The 19,640-nt window shown below is 39.9% G+C and overlaps 1 protein-coding gene across 1 annotated transcript; it reads right to left on the bottom strand.

Moving 5' to 3' along the window:
- Positions 1-6,892: 6,892 nt before the first annotated feature.
- Positions 6,893-12,482, bottom strand: LOC128031636 (zona pellucida sperm-binding protein 3-like). Its single transcript, XM_052619937.1, has 13 exons — positions 11,914-12,482; positions 11,583-11,701; positions 11,391-11,494; positions 11,141-11,318; positions 10,170-10,287; positions 10,011-10,093; positions 9,865-9,953; positions 9,714-9,788; positions 8,370-8,547; positions 7,399-7,516; positions 7,240-7,322; positions 7,094-7,182; positions 6,893-7,017 (listed from the first exon to the last, which is right to left on the bottom strand). Exons 1-13 carry the CDS (start codon positions 12,448-12,450, stop codon positions 6,941-6,943), a joined length of 1,848 nt encoding a protein of 615 aa, XP_052475897.1. The 5' UTR covers positions 12,451-12,482; the 3' UTR covers positions 6,893-6,940.
- Positions 12,483-19,640: the final 7,158 nt, after the last annotated feature.

The raw sequence follows: 19,640 nt of genomic DNA, 5'->3' as shown, positions 1-19,640 counted from the left end.
TGTTGGCTTTGCTATTTAGTAGAGCTTTGAATTAAGGTGGCTCCTCCCCTTTCAGCTTAATTGATTAACTTTGATTCTCCTCTGGGCTTGTAGAGTTTATTCATCCCAAATTTAGAAAAGTAAAGAACATCACTACCCAATAGGAAGCTAAGAACGTTTTATCTGTTTAATACAGATAAAAGAGGTGATGATTTTTGCCACAGACAACATTACCCTTAAGATTAGGCAGGTCCTTGAGGGTCTATCATCATCTGACTGAAGTGACATGAGAAATCTGGGTGTCATTTTTGACAGATCTATGTGTTTTAACAGTCATGTTAAGTTTGTGGTTTGTACCTGTTTTTTTCCACCTCAGGAACATTTCTAAGGTTAGATCTTTGGTTTAAATAAAAAGAGAGGGAGATGCTTGTTCATCCTTTTATTTCTAGGACCAGCAGGAGATCACACATTACTCCTGTGCGTAAGGCCCTTCATTGGCTTCCTGTTGGATATTAAATTATTACATTTAAATTAAATTAATGCATTTAGCAGATGCTTTTATCCACAGCGACTTACAGTGCATTCAGGCTACCAATTTTTACAGATCATGTGTTCATGTGGATATAGAGTGCATTTTAAAATTCTGGTCATTACTTTCAGAGCCTTGCATGGTCAAGCACCCTCTTACATCCAGGATCTTTTGCATATAAATACTCCATGTCAGTCTTTGAAGTCTTCAGGCCAAGATCTTTTAATTGTTCCCAGAACACATCTTAAGACAAGAGGTGACCGTGCTTTCTGTGTTGTGGCTCCAAGGCTCTGGAACTCGCTCCCTTTTTAGGACAAGCTTTTAATTAACAATATGATTTGTTTGTTATTGAAGTTTTATGGAATTTATAGTTGTAGTGTTGTACAGTGCATGTCAATCCTTGTAATGTTTTGAGATTTCATAGTGAGAGATATTCATCAGTATATTGCCAACATTATTTTTAGAAAGATTGAGGAACTAGAAATATTTATATGTATTAATTCTCCACATCTGACAGTGACTGAAACTTTTTAGAAGTTCTGAGACAACACTGTGATTCTCTTAAAATCCATCCATCTTTACGATTTATTCCAGAAATACATTTTGATGCATCCACAAAACCATCACATGAAACATGACGCTCTCTTGTGGCTGCTGGGATACATTGGAGATGTAAGTGAAATAAATGAATTATTTACCTAACAAATGATACATTTAGAACAATAAAATGGGTTGATTTGCAGAATCAATTTCATTGTTAACACTTTAACAAACATAAACAATAATGCCAAAATAACATTTTCTATGTAAGTTTGTCAATGCTGTCATCTCTGTACAATATTTGTACAATTTAGAACATTTATTTTCTGAATGAAAAATATAGTTGTTTACAATGGGATAGAATTTAGCTCTGCTGACAGCTGTAACTTGTTAAATCATCTAAACCAACAACATGTTAGACCCTATTCTATCTAAGATCTTAAAAGAGCTGGTTCCAGAAGTCATAGATCCTCTTCTGACTATTATTAATTCATCATTGTCATTACAGTAGGTTATGTATTAAGCATCTCATCACGTGAGATAAACGTGACTCAATACAACAGTGGGACTACAGTAAAAAAGCTATTATCAATCTAAAAACACAGATGTGTTGCCATTAATGGAACTGAAAGGGTTTGTCTAACGTGAAACACACATGGTAGTAGTCATGTGGTGAATCTGGCCAATCATGAAACAGCTGTGTCGTCATCAGCGCTCCTGCAGTCACTCTGGAGAAACTGTAGCGGCTGAGTCAGCCGGCTGCTCTCGAAACACTCTCGCGGTACTTTGTGGCTTCGGCGCCGTCTCAAGTCGGACAAAATATCTAACCGGCATGCACTGCTTCAAGTCAGACTGCGATCAGGTTGTGCACTACTGCGTGAAGTCGAACGCACCTTCAATTTATCGTTTCCCTCTCAAACGTGATTGGATTGTGCAGGCGCCTGCATGTCAATGTGAGAGGAAGGGGCTTAATACTGTCACTCAAATGAGCTGAATTTTAGTTTTCCTTCTTTGTATGCTGTCCTAAACACAGCTGATTAGCTGATTTTCATTATTATTTTCTCTTCTATGCTGCGTGTATAACATGGTCAGGTTCAGAGGTGTGTCAGAACATTGCTATATTGCCTTCTTTGCTGGTTTAGGTTTATTGATTTGATTGATGAAAACAACAGAGAAACACAATTGTTAGGTGAATTTTCTTTTCTGATAATACACATTAATGTAAGCTGAGCATTTGCTTCGTTCTTCAGTATGCAGTGTGTTTAACACAGTCAGGTTCAAATGTGGGTGAAAAATATCCATTATATCTATAGCAGAGGTTTGTCAGAACGTTTCCATTGTGCTATTGCCTTGTGGGCAAGTGAGAAATGTTAAACAAAGCAATATGCTAAAAAGTACTTTCAACTCCTTTTACATTATCCAAGGGATTAACATTAACATTTTTCATAACTCTTTGTAGGGCGTTTCTGTACATAAATGTTAGCATTTTTAGAAAATGTACTCTTGATACTAAGTACTTTTAAAAACAAGTACAAATACTTAGTACATTTACTCAAGTAATGAAGCTGTGTACCCTGTCCTCCTCTAGTTAGAATTGACCTGCTCTTATCAGTTGATCGTGGTTGTATCTCTCTATTAGCGCTATTGGATCTTACCGCTGCGTTCCACAATTTTGACCACAACATTCTTTTGCATAGACTAGAAAACTTTGTTGGCATTAATGGAAGGGCATTAGCATGGTTTAAATCATACTTATATGACCGCCATCAATTTTTTAGCAGTGAATGAAGAGGCATCATATTGATCACAAGTACAGTATGGAGTACCACAAGGCTCAGTACTAGGGCTGTTACTCTTCACGCTTTACATGTTACCCTTGGGAGATATCATCAGGAAACATGGTGTTAGCTTTCACTGTTATGCTGATGATACTCAGCTCTATATTTCTTCTTGGCCCAGCGAAACATACCAATTTGAAAAACTAACGGAATGCATAGTCGATATAAAAAACTGGATGACTGGTGATTTCTTACTGCTAAATTCTGAAAAAAAACAAAGGTGTTAATTATAGGACCTAAAATCTCTGCATTGAATAACCTCGAACGCTGTCTAAGACTTGATGGCTGCTCTGTCAATTTTTTGTCATCAGTTAGGAACCTAGGTGTGCTATTTGACAGCAATCTTTCCTTAGAAAGCCACATTTCTAGCATCTGTAAAACTGCATTTTTCCATCTAAAAAATATATCTAAATTATGACCTATGCTAAGATATATTTTTGTTGTTGATATGGACTACGCTTACGAGAGTAATGTTCACTGTGAAGCTTACACTGTGATGTACCTGAGAGAAAACAGAGATGATAATCTGATCTTCACCTGTAAGAAAAAAGTATTTTAAAGTTTGTGGTTTTACAGAACACCACAGTTATATATGACAAGATAATAAGGCCTGCAGTTAGGAAGAACATCTTAAGGAAAATATAATTATATTTTCTTAATGATTTTTTTCCTTCTCAAACCTTGTCTGTGGTGTAAAAACACCCCTGGCCAAACGGGGTGCATCTCTTCCCCTCTTTGATAATTACTGTAGTTACCATGTTCTGAACATCACATCCTTTCTTTTCTCCCCAGGTGTAATCTATATATCTATATCTATCTATCTATCTATCTATCTATCTATCTATATATATAAATATATATATATATATTTAGAGGTGGTTGAATAAAAATATTTGGACATTATTTATAAAAATTACCTCAAGTTAGCACCAGCAAGCTTGTAAGCTAGACATTTAGCATCAGCTACGATATTTACTTATTTTCAGTACCGTTCTGAATAAACATTCATGTCTGTCTAACGTTACTCGTCTAAAAAAAAAGCCTCAAGTCCAAATATTCATTTTTCACCAATTAACTGTTTGACAAACACTTCCTGCTTCGAGATCTGAATTTAAAAAAAAATATCAAACATGCTCCGAAGTCCCAATCTGAATCAACGGAGTCGCGAACATGCTCCGAAGTGCCGATCTGAATCAACCGAGTCGCGAACAGGCTCCGAAGTGCCGATCTGAATCAACCGAGTCGCGAACAGGCTCCGAAGTCCTGATCTGAATCAACCGAGTCGCGAACAGGCTCCGAAGTCCCGATCTGAATCAACCGAGTCGCGAACAGGCTCCGAAGTGCCGATCTGAATCAACCGAGTCGCGAACATGCTCCGAAGTGCCGATCTGAATCAACCGAGTCGCGAACATGCTCCGAAGTGCCGATCCGAATCAACGGAGTCGCGAACATGCTCCGAAGTCCAGAATTCCCGATCTGAATCAACCGAGTCGCGAATAGGCTCTGAAGTCCCGATCTGAATCAACTGAGTCGCGAACAGGCTCCGAAGTCCCGATCTGAATCAACCGAGTCGCGAACATGCTCCGAAGTCCCGATCTGAATCAACGGAGTCGCGTTGTAATAAGAGGAGTGAAGTTTCCTACCGCTCTGCTGTGTTTGGTCCTCAAGCGCGTCTGACGCTCCACGGCGCGTCTCCGCCCCTCACACGTGCGTTTACAGCGCTAAATTAATCATCTTTGCTAATTATTATACATTAACTTCATTGTCAGCTTCAGGTACTTCATTTATTATTGTTCAATGAACTGTTTGAAACAAAAAAAGGTTGTATTTCAGTAATAATTCTAAATTATCAAAATAAAATATATAAAATAAATAATAAAAAACATGATTTTCAGTTACAATAGTTAATCCTAAATTCCGACATTAATAACTTACTTTTAGCAACATCAGACGCACCCGCTCACAAGATCTCACTATTCTTACTTCTGTAGACTCACACTAAATGGTTCATTTGAATCAGTGAGTGGTCGACTCCAGAACAGCTGCAATCGGATCATTCTAATTCGTAAACGAATCGTTTGGTGCGATTCGCGATCCGATTTAAAGGCTTATTTTGAAAAGACTCAGTTCGTTCATGATGAATCAGACACCGCTTCTGCGTGTCGGAGCACGTGATATATTATAGGGAGTAACGATATGTTTTATGAAATGTAGTGAAGTTAAAAGTACGATCTTATGCTTTGGAATGTAGTGAAGTAAAAGTAAAAGTTACTCAAAATAAAACTACTTCAGTAAAGTACAGATACTTGAAAAATGTACTTAAGTACAGTAACGAAGTAAAGCTACTCCGTTACTGTCCACCACTGTGGCCACCAGATCCAGTCTGTATCCAGATAAGATGGTCACTGCAGTCACCCAGATCCAGTACGTTTCCAGACCAGGTGGTGGATCAGCTTCTAGAGAGGACCCCTAGTTCTGAATATCAGCAGAAATCTGACACAATCTGACTTTGCTGCAGTCTGGAACAAGAGGGCGGTGCGTCCACACGCAGCAGCTAGTCTCGCTTGTGTTTTTTGTATTGTCTTTTCCTTACTGAATTCTGCCCACTGAGCCCCATTGATTTACAACAACAACAACAAAAAAATGTACACTCATTACTTGCACTACTGACTGTTCTTTCATACAGAAGATTCCGTTTGCACAGTGGAACATTTTTCCATGCACTTATTTTTTCAAATATCCATTGCACAAAGTGCAAATGTTCATAGCTCTGCTTATAGTGTAAATACACTTATCACATAAAGCGGTCTGGTATGTTCATAGTACACCTATTTGTCTATCATGCTGATAGCATTTAAAAAAACAAAAAACACAGGAATTTTCTGAAAAATTAATACAAGACGTAGTCAACCAGATGAACACTCTTAACAGCAATTATATAATGCAATCACACTTGTAACAATATTTGGTAGTTCTGTATGTTGTTTAAGGGTTAGCATCATCTGAGGTCTTCTGATGGCTTGGCATCATCTCTTCTCAGGTGTTCTGGATCCAGACTGGAGGTTGTGTAAACCTTAGTTACCACAGGATGTAAATCTCATGGCAAAACAGAAACAAAGACATCAGCGTAGATGCTGTTCTAACAAAGAAAAATTAATTAGTTTAACCAAAGCCAAATAATAATGCACATTTCATCAGATACAACTGCAGTCACAAATCATGAGATGCATTATACAAATGCTTGGCAAAACATGTTTTTAATCTAAATTTAAACGGTGTGTGTCTGAACCCTGAACATTATGAAGGCTATTCCAGAGTTTGGAAGCCAAATGCATAAATCTCCTTAAGGGGACTTTACTATCCTAGGAACTACCAGAAGTCCAACATTTTGTGACCTTAGAGTGATTGAAGCATGGTATAAGACTAGTTAAATGAGCTAAATAATTTAGGGCCTTAGTCAAGTAATAATTTGGAACTTAAACAGATCTTAATAGGTGGCCATTGCAGAGACTGTAAAATTGGGGTAGTACGATCAGAATTTCTTGACATGGTAAGCATTTTGGACTAGCTGTAGCTTATTGAAAATGCTGGACAACCACCTACTGTAGAAGTGCAGTACAATAGTCTAGAGGTTCTGATTGCATGAACTAGCTTTTCTGCATCAGAAACAGCTTTCAAAAGACAAGTTGCGGTCTAATATACCACCCAGATTTTTGGCTGTAGAGAAAGTAACCGCACAGCAATCTAGTTGCAAACTGTAGTTGGTGTACCTTTTTTAGGCCCAGTAAGTAATAAAACAAAATTGTAGCGATTGGACTGGTAGGATCTAAACATCTTTGAGCCTGCCCTTGAATACCTGTATAGTTTTGTAATCAATCTGAGCATGTCATGATCTATGGTGCCAAATGCTGCACTAAGATGAAGTAAAACTAGCAATGAGCGGAATCTAATCTTTAGAGCACAAACCCAGGGTTTTTAAACTAGACAAGAAGAGCAGAAGCAAGAACACGGTTTTCGGTTTATTGGAAGCAAGCAATAGGGTTGTCCCCATTTGTTAAAGTCCACCTAAAGACTTCTGTCGCCCTTGAACCATTACAGGACCGAGCGAGGCCTTGCCTTCCCACTGAACACCTATTGAAAAAAGGCAAATACCCAGGTCAAGTAGAGCACATGAAGTGTCAGAAGCAATCTTAAAGCAGCTACCTACCCCCAATAGGAGCATCACGTCCCCCTTCAGGGCCACAAGTTGAGTCACAGCAAGCACAAACCTGGTGGTTCCCATCAGCAGCAAGCCACCTGCAACAAGAACAATCAGACCCGGCAACTTCATGTTCTTAAGCAGCATGAACATACCCGTTGGAAAAGGAACAGGATTTGTGGAGAGCGTCACTGGGTGCAGAAGCAAGAGTGGCCTTCACGGTACACGTTATGTAGATCTGCAAGAGACACCGGTAAGGGTTCACAAAACCAGAGCAGATGGGAAGAGGACTCCGATTCAGTCAATATACGTACGGAAGGACTGGATCCTCCCTGGAACATGAAAGCCTCCAGCTGGAACCGGATCTTGTCTTCCTGGGTCCGAGGCAAGAAGTGGGAGCTGGAAGCCGTAGCCTTGGCATCCACAAGGCACCTGATAAAAAGAGTGGGTGAAAAGGGATGGGTTTTGTTAAGGCTTTAACAGCATTACTACTCGTACCGATACTGCTTAACGGTCCAGCACTAAAAACTGCTTGCAGTAGCACCGCTACTAACAAAAAAAAAAAAAAAAAAGCTTCCATACCGTGCGCCTACATTCGAAGTAACGAACTTGAGTGATATGTGAACGGCCCCTTGCCCTCATGCGTGTGTGTGCACCACGCTCGTTCTTGTTATGCGTGTAAGACCCGATAGCCTCTGCGGCGCGCATGACAGGTCTCACAGACAAACATCTTAATATGATCGCACATTAGAAATGTTTGGCGAGATAAGAGGTGCACGATAACGTTAAGAAAGTCCATAGTACGTTAATTTTTTCCCTCCAGTACCGAGAGCAGAACCGATAGTCAGATCTTACGGATACTACGGGCTTTCATAATTTAGCCCCGGGCCATTTTAATACCGGGTTTCGGTACCCATCCCTAGTGAAAAGAGGTTTACAGCCAGTTGCCCGCATCAATGTTTGTGGTTAACGCTGTAGTAGGGGTTCGTAGAGCGAACCAATTCCTGCCCAGATCACAAAAGATTGTGGGCAACACATGCCATTAGAGTGGGCACAAGTCCACACTTAAACCAAAAAGGGAAACGCCAAGCTACACTTCAGATAAGTTTTAAAACGGTCATACCCTTTACAGTAGGATGAACATTGGGACAGTCATTCTCAGCGACCGTGAAAAGCACTTACCAAGAAGAGCTAAACCGATGGTCACTTGACTCAACCTAATTCTCAGGGATCGAGTGCTCACTGAACAAACTGAAACCATTCTAGAGAAGTAACAGGACTTTACCCATGATTCTCAATGAAGGAATATCTTGGAACAGAAGTCACATCAGGTACTTGGGTGGCCACACAGCGGTCCACAAACACACGCAGGGGGACGTGGTTGTACACCTTCACAGATGCCTCAATATTAATAATGTCACCCAAGTAGTACACATTTGAAGGCCTCTGATTGGCCCAGTCATCTGCAAGAGGACCAGATGAACCAGATGAACACTCTTAACAGCAATTATATAATGCAATCACACTTGTAACAATATTTGGTAGTTCTGTATGTTGTTTAAGGGTTAGCATCATCTGAGGTCTTCTGATGGCTTGGCATCATCTCTTCTCAGGTGTTCTGGATCCAGACTGGAGGTTGTGTAAACCTTAGTTACCACAGGATGTAAATCTCATGGCAAAACAGAAACAAAGACATCAGCGTAGATGCTGTTCTAACAAAGAAAAATTAATTAGTTTAACCAAAGCCAAATAATAATGCACATTTCATCAGATACAACTGCAGTCACAAATCATGAGATGCATTATACAAATGCTTGGCAAAACATGTTTTTAATCTAAATTTAAACGGTGTGTGTCTGAACCCTGAACATTATGAAGGCTATTCCAGAGTTTGGAAGCCAAATGCATAAATCTCCTTAAGGGGACTTTACTATCCTAGGAACTACCAGAAGTCCAACATTTTGTGACCTTAGAGTGATTGAAGCATGGTATAAGACTAGTTAAATGAGCTAAATAATTTAGGGCCTTAGTCAAGTAATAATTTGGAACTTAAACAGATCTTAATAGGTGGCCATTGCAGAGACTGTAAAATTGGGGTAGTACGATCAGAATTTCTTGACATGGTAAGCATTTTGGACTAGCTGTAGCTTATTGAAAATGCTGGACAACCACCTACTGTAGAAGTGCAGTACAATAGTCTAGAGGTTCTGATTGCATGAACTAGCTTTTCTGCATCAGAAACAGCTTTCAAAAGACAAGTTGCGGTCTAATATACCACCCAGATTTTTGGCTGTAGAGAAAGTAACCGCACAGCAATCTAGTTGCAAACTGTAGTTGGTGTACCTTTTTTAGGCCCAGTAAGTAATAAAACAAAATTGTAGCGATTGGACTGGTAGGATCTAAACATCTTTGAGCCTGCCCTTGAATACCTGTATAGTTTTGTAATCAATCTGAGCATGTCATGATCTATGGTGCCAAATGCTGCACTAAGATGAAGTAAAACTAGCAATGAGCGGAATCTAATCTTTAGAGCACAAACCCAGGGTTTTTAAACTAGACAAGAAGAGCAGAAGCAAGAACACGGTTTTCGGTTTATTGGAAGCAAGCAATAGGGTTGTCCCCATTTGTTAAAGTCCACCTAAAGACTTCTGTCGCCCTTGAACCATTACAGGACCGAGCGAGGCCTTGCCTTCCCACTGAACACCTATTGAAAAAAGGCAAATACCCAGGTCAAGTAGAGCACATGAAGTGTCAGAAGCAATCTTAAAGCAGCTACCTACCCCCAATAGGAGCATCACGTCCCCCTTCAGGGCCACAAGTTGAGTCACAGCAAGCACAAACCTGGTGGTTCCCATCAGCAGCAAGCCACCTGCAACAAGAACAATCAGACCCGGCAACTTCATGTTCTTAAGCAGCATGAACATACCCGTTGGAAAAGGAACAGGATTTGTGGAGAGCGTCACTGGGTGCAGAAGCAAGAGTGGCCTTCACGGTACACGTTATGTAGATCTGCAAGAGACACCGGTAAGGGTTCACAAAACCAGAGCAGATGGGAAGAGGACTCCGATTCAGTCAATATACGTACGGAAGGACTGGATCCTCCCTGGAACATGAAAGCCTCCAGCTGGAACCGGATCTTGTCTTCCTGGGTCCGAGGCAAGAAGTGGGAGCTGGAAGCCGTAGCCTTGGCATCCACAAGGCACCTGATAAAAAGAGTGGGTGAAAAGGGATGGGTTTTGTTAAGGCTTTAACAGCATTACTACTCGTACCGATACTGCTTAACGGTCCAGCACTAAAAACTGCTTGCAGTAGCACCGCTACTAACAAAAAAAAAAAAAAAAAAGCTTCCATACCGTGCGCCTACATTCGAAGTAACGAACTTGAGTGATATGTGAACGGCCCCTTGCCCTCATGCGTGTGTGTGCACCACGCTCGTTCTTGTTATGCGTGTAAGACCCGATAGCCTCTGCGGCGCGCATGACAGGTCTCACAGACAAACATCTTAATATGATCGCACATTAGAAATGTTTGGCGAGATAAGAGGTGCACGATAACGTTAAGAAAGTCCATAGTACGTTAATTTTTTCCCTCCAGTACCGAGAGCAGAACCGATAGTCAGATCTTACGGATACTACGGGCTTTCATAATTTAGCCCCGGGCCATTTTAATACCGGGTTTCGGTACCCATCCCTAGTGAAAAGAGGTTTACAGCCAGTTGCCCGCATCAATGTTTGTGGTTAACGCTGTAGTAGGGGTTCGTAGAGCGAACCAATTCCTGCCCAGATCACAAAAGATTGTGGGCAACACATGCCATTAGAGTGGGCACAAGTCCACACTTAAACCAAAAAGGGAAACGCCAAGCTACACTTCAGATAAGTTTTAAAACGGTCATACCCTTTACAGTAGGATGAACATTGGGACAGTCATTCTCAGCGACCGTGAAAAGCACTTACCAAGAAGAGCTAAACCGATGGTCACTTGACTCAACCTAATTCTCAGGGATCGAGTGCTCACTGAACAAACTGAAACCATTCTAGAGAAGTAACAGGACTTTACCCATGATTCTCAATGAAGGAATATCTTGGAACAGAAGTCACATCAGGTACTTGGGTGGCCACACAGCGGTCCACAAACACACGCAGGGGGACGTGGTTGTACACCTTCACAGATGCCTCAATATTAATAATGTCACCCAAGTAGTACACATTTGAAGGCCTCTGATTGGCCCAGTCATCTGCAAGAGGAAAGAACGGTTTAGGCACGGCCTCATTTCACAAGGCTTAAGACCTAAAGAAACTAGACAAACCCATCATGAGGTTCATGGAGAACACCAAGACATCTTCAGCAACCTCCGTTGAAGCATAAGGAACCCAAGTTGGCCTCAAAGAATTACTGCTCACATTATGAAGCCTGTAGTTCAAGGAGATACCAAAACAAATGGTCATCCAGTTGTAACACCACAAGAAACACTGCTTAAGACATCCAGTCAGTCGCTTACCTTTGATAGTGGCATTGAACGCCAACAACTGCACCCTCAGTACGGGTGATCGGCGTGCCAGCAAATGCCAAAGGGGTGTAGGTAACAGCAAAGGTGTAGACAAGCTCATCCGCAGTCATCTGTAAGAGACGGAAGTGGTTACCAAATGGGTTCTGTTCAACTACACTTAAAAATAAGGTTCAAGAAGGGTGTTTCTAGCAGTTCCCCAAAGCAGCTGTCAGTTATCAGGTTTCAAAAACTGAAAGGTTTGGTGGATGTTTAACATACAACTAACACTAGTGAAGAACCCTTGTTTTTATTGGTTAATCCAGTAAGACGTAACGGTTCTTACCATCAATACACTATTGCAGTCCTGTAGTGCATATTCGAGGATGAGCACCCCAGAAGCAGAGTCCTCACCAACAACAGGACAGCCTCCCATAGACAAACCAGATGGCTGGATCAATTGACCATTGCCGAACATATCCTTCCTCACCTCCACATGAACCCGCTCCTCACTGCATTGAACAGCCACACTACTGGGGGTCACAGGTTGCCTCAACTGGAAGTTCACCGCCAACTCACGTTGCACCTCTGGAACAACGGGAAACTTCCAGTCCAAAGGCTTGACTGGACCCTGCAACAGCTGCTTCTCCTGAAGACCAAGAGGGTCTTGCGCAAATTTTCTGTAGTCAAGACTCGGAAGCTGAGAAGCCTTTTGGGAAGGATTCAAGAACCCTTGAGAAGAAAGATCAGGAACTCTGGAAGCTGGAGCTGATTGCGGCTTTCTGCTGCTTGGACTTTGACGGTGTTTCAAACTTCCCAATGCACTCTTTAGATCAAAAGCCACAATCACAACCAACACTAACACACCTTGCAAGAACCCCATCCTAACAAACTTTGGCACAATGCTACAATACACATCAGTGTTGGCTTTGCTATTTAGTAGAGCTTTGAATTAAGGTGGCTCCTCCCCTTTCAGCTTAATTGATTAACTTTGATTCTCCTCTGGGCTTGTAGAGTTTATTCATCCCAAATTTAGAAAAGTCAAGAACATCACTACCCAATAGAAAGCTAAGAACGTTTTATCTGTTTAATACAGATAAAACAGAGGTGATGATTTTTGCCCCAGACAACATTACCCTTAAGATTAGGCAGGTCCTTGAGGGTCTATCATCATCTGACTACAGTGACACGAGAAATTTGGGTGTCATTTTTGACAGATCGATGTGTTTTAACAGTCATGTTAAGTTTGTGGTTTGTACCTGTTTTTTTCCACCTCAGGAACATTGCTAAGGTTAGATCTATGGTTTAAACAAAAAGAGAGGGAGATGCTTGTTCATCCTTTTATTTCTAGGACCAGCAGGAGATCACACATTACTCCTGTGCTGAAGGCCCTTCATTGGCTTCCTGTTGGATATTAAATTTAAATTAAATTAATGCATTTAGCAGATGCTTTTATCCACAGCGACTTACAGTGCATTCAGGCTATCAATTTTTACAGATCATGTGTTCATGTGGATATAGAGTGCATTTTAAAAATTCTGGTCATTACTTTCAGAGCCTTGCATGGTCAAGCACCCTCTTACATCCAGGATCTTTTGCATATACATACTCCATGTCAGTCTTTGAGGTCGTCAGGCCAAGATCTTTTAGTTGTTCCCAGAACACATGTTAAGACAAGAGGTGACCGTGCTTTCTGTGTTGTGGCTCCAAGGCTCTGGAACTCGCTCCCTTTTTAGGACAAGCTTTTAATTAACAATATGATTTGTTTGTTATTGAAGTTTTATGGAATTTATAGTTGTAGTGTTGTACAGTGCATGTCAATCCTTGTAATGTTTTGAGATTTCATAGTGAGAGATATTCATCAGTATATTGCCAACATTATTTTTAGAAAGATTGAGGAACTAGAAATATTTTAGATGTATTCAGTCTCCACATCTGACAGTGACTGAAACTTTTTAGATGTTCTGAGACAACACTGTGATTCTCTTAAAATCCATCCATCTTTACGATTTATTCCAGAAATACATTTTGATGCATCCACAAAACAATCACATGAAACATGACGCTCTCTTGTGGCTGCTGGGATACTTTGGAGATGTAAGTGAAATAAATGAATTATTTACCTAACAAATGATACATTTAGAACAATAAAATGGGTTGATTTGCAGAATCAATTTCATTGTTAACACTTTAACAAACATAAACAATAATGCCAAAATAACATTTTCTATGTAAGTTTGTCAATGCTGTCATCTCTGTACAATATTTGTACAATTTAGAACATTTATTTTCTGAATGAAAAATATAGTTGTTTACAATGGGATAGAATTTAGCTCTGCTGACAGCTGTAACTTGTTAAATCATCTAAACCAACAACATGTTAGACCCTATTCTATCTAAGATCTTAAAAGAGCTGGTTCCAGAAGTCATAGATCCTCTTCTGACTATTATTAATTCATCATTGTCATTACAGTAGGTTATGTATTAAGCCTCTCATCACGTGAGATAAACGTGACTCAATACAACAGTGGGACTACAGTAAAAAAGCTATTATCAATCTAAAAACACAGATGTGTTGCCATTAATGGAACTGAAAGGGTTTGTCTAACCTGAAACACACATGGTCGTAGTCATGTGGTGAATCTGGCCAATCATGAAACAGCTGTGTCGTCATCAGCGCTCCTGCAGTCATTCTGGAGAAACTGTGGCGGCTGAGTCAGCCGGCTGCTCTCGAAACACTCTTGCGGTACTTTGTGGCTTCGGCACCGTCTCAAGTCGGACAAAATATCTAACCGGCATGCACTGCTTCAAGTCAGACTGCGATCAGGTTGTGCACTACTGCGTGATGTCGAACGCACCTTCAATTTATCGTTTCCCTCTCAAACGTGATTGGATTGTGCAGGCGCCTGCATGTCAATGTGAGAGGAAGGGGCTTAATACTGTCACTCAAATGAGCTGAATTTTAGTTTTCCTTCTTTGTATGCTGACCTAAACACAGCTGATTTTCATTATTATTTTCTCTTATATGCTGCGTGTATAACATGGTCAGGTTCAGAGGTGTGTCAGAACATTGCTATATTGCCTTCTTTGCTGGTTTAGGTTTATTGATTTGATTGATGAAAACAACAGAGAAACACACAATTGTTAGGTGAATTTTCTTTTCTGATATTACACATTAATGTAAGCTGAGCATTTGCTTCATTCTTCAGTATGCAGTGTGTTTAACACAGTCAGGTTCAAATGTGGGTGAAAAATATCCATTATAATTCTAGCAGAGGTTTGTCAGAACGTTTCCATTGTGCTATTGCCTTGTGGGCAAGTGAGAAATGTTAAACAAAGCAATATGCTAAAAAGTACTTTCAACTCCTTTTACATTATCCAAGGTATTAACATTAACATTTTTCATAACTCTTTGTAGGGCGTTTCTGTACATAAATGTTAGCATTTTTAGAAAATGTACTCTTGATACTAAGTACTTTTAAAAACAAGTACAAATACTTTGTAAATTTACTCAAGTAATGAAGCTGTGTACCCTGTCCTCCTCTAGTTAGAATTGACCTGCTCTTATCAGTTGATCGTGGTTGTATCTCTCTATTAGCGCTATTGGATCTTAGCGCTGCGTTCCACAATTTTGACCACAACATTCTTTTGCATAGACTAGAAAACTTTGTTGGCATTAATGGAAGGGCATTAGCATGGTTTAAATCATACTTATATGACCGCCATCAATTTTTTAGCATTGAATGAAGAGGCATCATACTGATCACAAGTACAGTATGGAGTACCACAGGGCTCAGTACTAGGGCTGTTACTCTTCACGCTTTACATGTTACCCTTGGGAGATATCATCAGGAAACATGGTGTTAGCTTTCACTGTTATGCTGATGATACTCAGCTCTATATTTCTTCTTGGCCCAGCGAAACATACCAATTTGAAAAACTAACGGAATGCATAGTCGATATAAAAAACTGGATGACTGGTGATTTCTTACTGCTAAATTCTGAAAAAAAACAAAGGTGTTAATTATAGGACCTAAAATCTCTGCATTGAATAACCTGGAACGCTGTCTAAGACTTGATGGCTGCTCTGTCAATTTTTTGTCATCAGTTAGGAACCTAGGTGTGCTATTTGACAGCAATCTTTCCTTAGAAAGCCACATTTCTAGCATCTGTAAAACTGCATTTTTCCATCTAAAAAATATATCTAAATTATGAACTATGCTAAGATATATTTTTGTTGTTGATATGGACTACGCTTACGAGAGTAATGTTCACTGTGAAGCTTACACTGTGATGTACCTGAGAGAAAACAGAGATGATAATCTGATCTTCACCTGTAAGAAAAAAGTATTTTAAAGTTTGTGGTTTTACAGAACACCACAGTTATATATGACAAGATAATAAGGCCTGCAGTTAGGAAGAACATCTTAAGGAAAATATAATTATATTTTCTTAATGATTTTTTTCCTTCTCAAACCTTGTCTGTGGTGTAAAAACACCCCTGGCCAAACGGGGTGCATCTCTTCCCCTCTTTGATAATTACTGTAGTTACCATGTTCTGAACATCACATCCTTTCTTTTCTCCCCAGGTGTAATCTATATATCTATATCTATCTATCTATCTATCTATCTATCTATCTATCTATATATATAAATATAGATAACCACCTAAATATATATATATATATATATATATATATATATATATATATATATATATATATATATATATATATATATATATATATATATTTATAGGTGTTGAATAAAAATATTTGGACATTATTTATAAAAATTACCTCAAGTTAGCACCAGCAAGCTTGTAAGCTAGACATTTAGCATCAGCTACGATATTTACTTATTTTCAGTACCGTTCTGAATAAACATTCATGTCTGTCTAACGTTACTCGTCTAAAAAAAAAGCCTCAAGCCTCAAAACTGTTTGACAAACACTTCCTGCTTCGAGATCTGAATTTAAAAAAAAATATCAAACATGCTCCGAAGTCCCAATCTGAATCAACGGAGTCGCGAACATGCTCCGAAGTGCCGATCTGAATCAACCGAGTCGCGAACAGGCTCCGAAGTGCCGATCTGAATCAACCGAGTCGCGAACAGGCTCCGAAGTGCCGATCTGAATCAACCGAGTCGCGAACAGGCTCCGAAGTGCCGATCTGAATCAACCGAGTCGCGAACAGGCTCCGAAGTCCTGATCTGAATCAACCGAGTCGCGAACAGGCTCCGAAGTGCCGATCTGAATCAACCGAGTCGCGAACATGCTCCGAAGTCCCGATCTGAATCAACCGAGTCGCGAACAGGCTCCGAAGTGCCGATCTGAATCAACCGAGTCGCGAACATGCTCCGAAGTGCCGATCTGAATCAACGGAGTCGCGAACATGCTCCGACGTCCAGAAGTCCCGATCTGAATCAACCGAGTCGCGAATAGGCTCTGAAGTCCCGATCTGAATCAACTGAGTCGCGAACAGGCTCCGAAGTCCCGATCTGAATCAACCGAGTCGCGAACATGCTCCGAAGTCCCGATCTGAATCAACGGAGTCGCGTTGTAATAAGAGGAGTGAAGTTTCCTACCGCTCTGCTGTGTTTGGTCCTCAAGCGCGTCTGACGCTCCACGGCGCGTCTCCGCCCCTCACACGTGCGTTTACAGCGCTAAATTAATCATCTTTGCTAATTATTATACATTTACTTCATTGTCAGCTTCAGGTACTTCATTTATTATTGTTCAATGAACTGTTTGAAACAAAAAAGGTTGTATTTCAGTAATAATTCTAAATTATCAAAATAAAATATATAAAATAAATAATAAAAAATATGATTTTCAGTTACAATAGTTAATCCTAAATTCCGACATTAATAACTTACTTTTAGCAACATCAGACGCACCCGCTCACAAGATCTCACTATTCTTACTTCTGTAGACTCACACTAAATGGTTCATTTGAATCAGTGAGTGGTCGACTCCAGAACAGCTGCAATCGGATCATTCTAATTCGTAAACGAATCGTTTGGTGCGATTCGCGATCCGATTTAAAGGCTTATTTTGAAAAGACTCAGTTCGTTCATGATGAATCAGACACCGCTTCCGCGTGTCGGAGCACGTGATATATTATAGGGAGTAACGATATGTTTTATGAAATGTAGTGAAGTTAAAAGTACGATCTTATGCTTTGGAATGTAGTGAAGTAAAAGTAAAAGTTACTCAAAATAAAACTACTTCAGTAAAGTACAGATACTTGAAAAATGTACTTAAGTACAGTAACGAAGTAAAGCTACTCCGTTACTGTCCACCACTGTGGCCACCAGATCCAGTCTGTATCCAGATAAGATGGTCACTGCAGTCACCCAGATCCAGTACGTTTCCAGACCAGGTGGTGGATCAGCTTCTAGAGAGGACCCCTAGTTCTGAATATCAGCAGAAATCTGACACAATCTGACTTTGCTGCAGTCTGGAACAAGAGGGCTGTGCGTCCACACGCAGCAGCTAGTCTCGCTTGTGTTTTTTGTATTGTCTTTTCCTTACTGAATTCTGCCCACTGAGCCCCATTGATTTACAACAACAAAAAAATGTACACTCATTACTTGCACTACTGACTGTTCTTTCATACAGAAGATTCCGTTTGCACAGTGGAACATTTTTCCATGCACTTATTTTTTCAAATATCCATTGCACAAAGTGCAAATGTTCATAGCTCTGCTTATAGTGTAAATACACTTATCACATAATAAAGCGGTCTGGTATGTTCATAGTACACCTATTTGTCTATCATGCTGATAGCATTTAAAAAAAAAAAAACAGTAATTTTCTGAAAAATTAATACAAGACGTAGTCAACCAGATGAACACTCTTAACAGCAATTATATAATGCAATCACACTTGTAACAATATTTGGTAGTTCTGTATGTTGTTTAAGGGTTAGCATCATCTGAGGTCTTCTGATGGCTTGGCATCATCTCTTCTCAGGTGTTCTGGATCCAGACTGGAGGTTGTGTAAACCTTAGTTACCACAGGATGTAAATCTCATGGCAAAACAGAAACAAAGACATCAGCGTAGATGCTGTTCTAACAAAGTAAAATTAGTTTAACCAAAGCCTAATAATAATGCACATTTGATCAGATACAACTGCAGTCACAAATCATGAGATGCATTATACAAATGCTTGGCAAAACATGTTTTTAATCTAAATTTAAACGGTGTGTGTCTGAACCCCGAACATTATGAATATATTCCAGAGTTTGGAAGCCAAATGCATAAATCTCCTTAAGTGGACTTTACCCTAGGAACTAGCAGAAGTCCAACATTTTGTGACCTTAGAGAGAGTGATTGAAGCATGGTATAAGAGTAGTTAAATGAGCTAAATAATTTTGGGCCTTAGTCAAGTAATAATTTGGAACTTAAACAGATCTTAATAGGTGGCCATTGCAGAGACTGTAAAATTGGGAGGGACGATCAGAATTTCTTGACATGGTAAGCATTTTGGACTAGCTGTAGCTTATTGAAAATGCTGGACAACCACCTACTGTAGAAGTGCAGTACAATAGTCTAGAGGTTCTGATTGCATGAACTAGATTATCTGCATCAGAAACAGCTTTCAAAAGACAAGTTGCGGTCTAATATACCACCCAGATTTTTGGCTGTAGAGAAAGTAACCGCATAGCAATCTAGTTGCAAACTGTAGTTGGTGTACCTTTTTTTAGGCCCAGTAAGTAATAATGGACTAATCCGAATTTGAGAAAATAGGTCATGCAATCCTTTACATTAACACCCGTAATGTCATCTGGTCTCGTTGAGATCTAAGTGGCAGCTAAACCCATATTTTCTAATTTTACCAAGGGGCAACATGTATATTTAAAATAAGACCCCAAGATGGATCCTTGTGGCGCTCCATATTTTACTGGTGATAATGGGACCACTACCCAAGTAAACAAACAAAATTGTAGCGATTGGACTGGTAGGATCTAAACATCTTTGAGCCTGCCCTTGAATACCTGTATAGTTTTGTAATCAGAGCATGTCAGGATCTATGGTGCCAAATGCAGCACTAAGATGAAGTTAAACT

The sequence above is a fragment of the Carassius gibelio genome, chromosome A17 (assembly GCF_023724105.1).
Source record: "Carassius gibelio isolate Cgi1373 ecotype wild population from Czech Republic chromosome A17, carGib1.2-hapl.c, whole genome shotgun sequence".
Classification (NCBI taxonomy): domain Eukaryota; kingdom Metazoa; phylum Chordata; class Actinopteri; order Cypriniformes; family Cyprinidae; genus Carassius; species Carassius gibelio.
The sequence above is the reverse complement of the archived record's forward strand: the minus strand, read 5'-3'. Positions and strand labels throughout refer to the sequence as shown.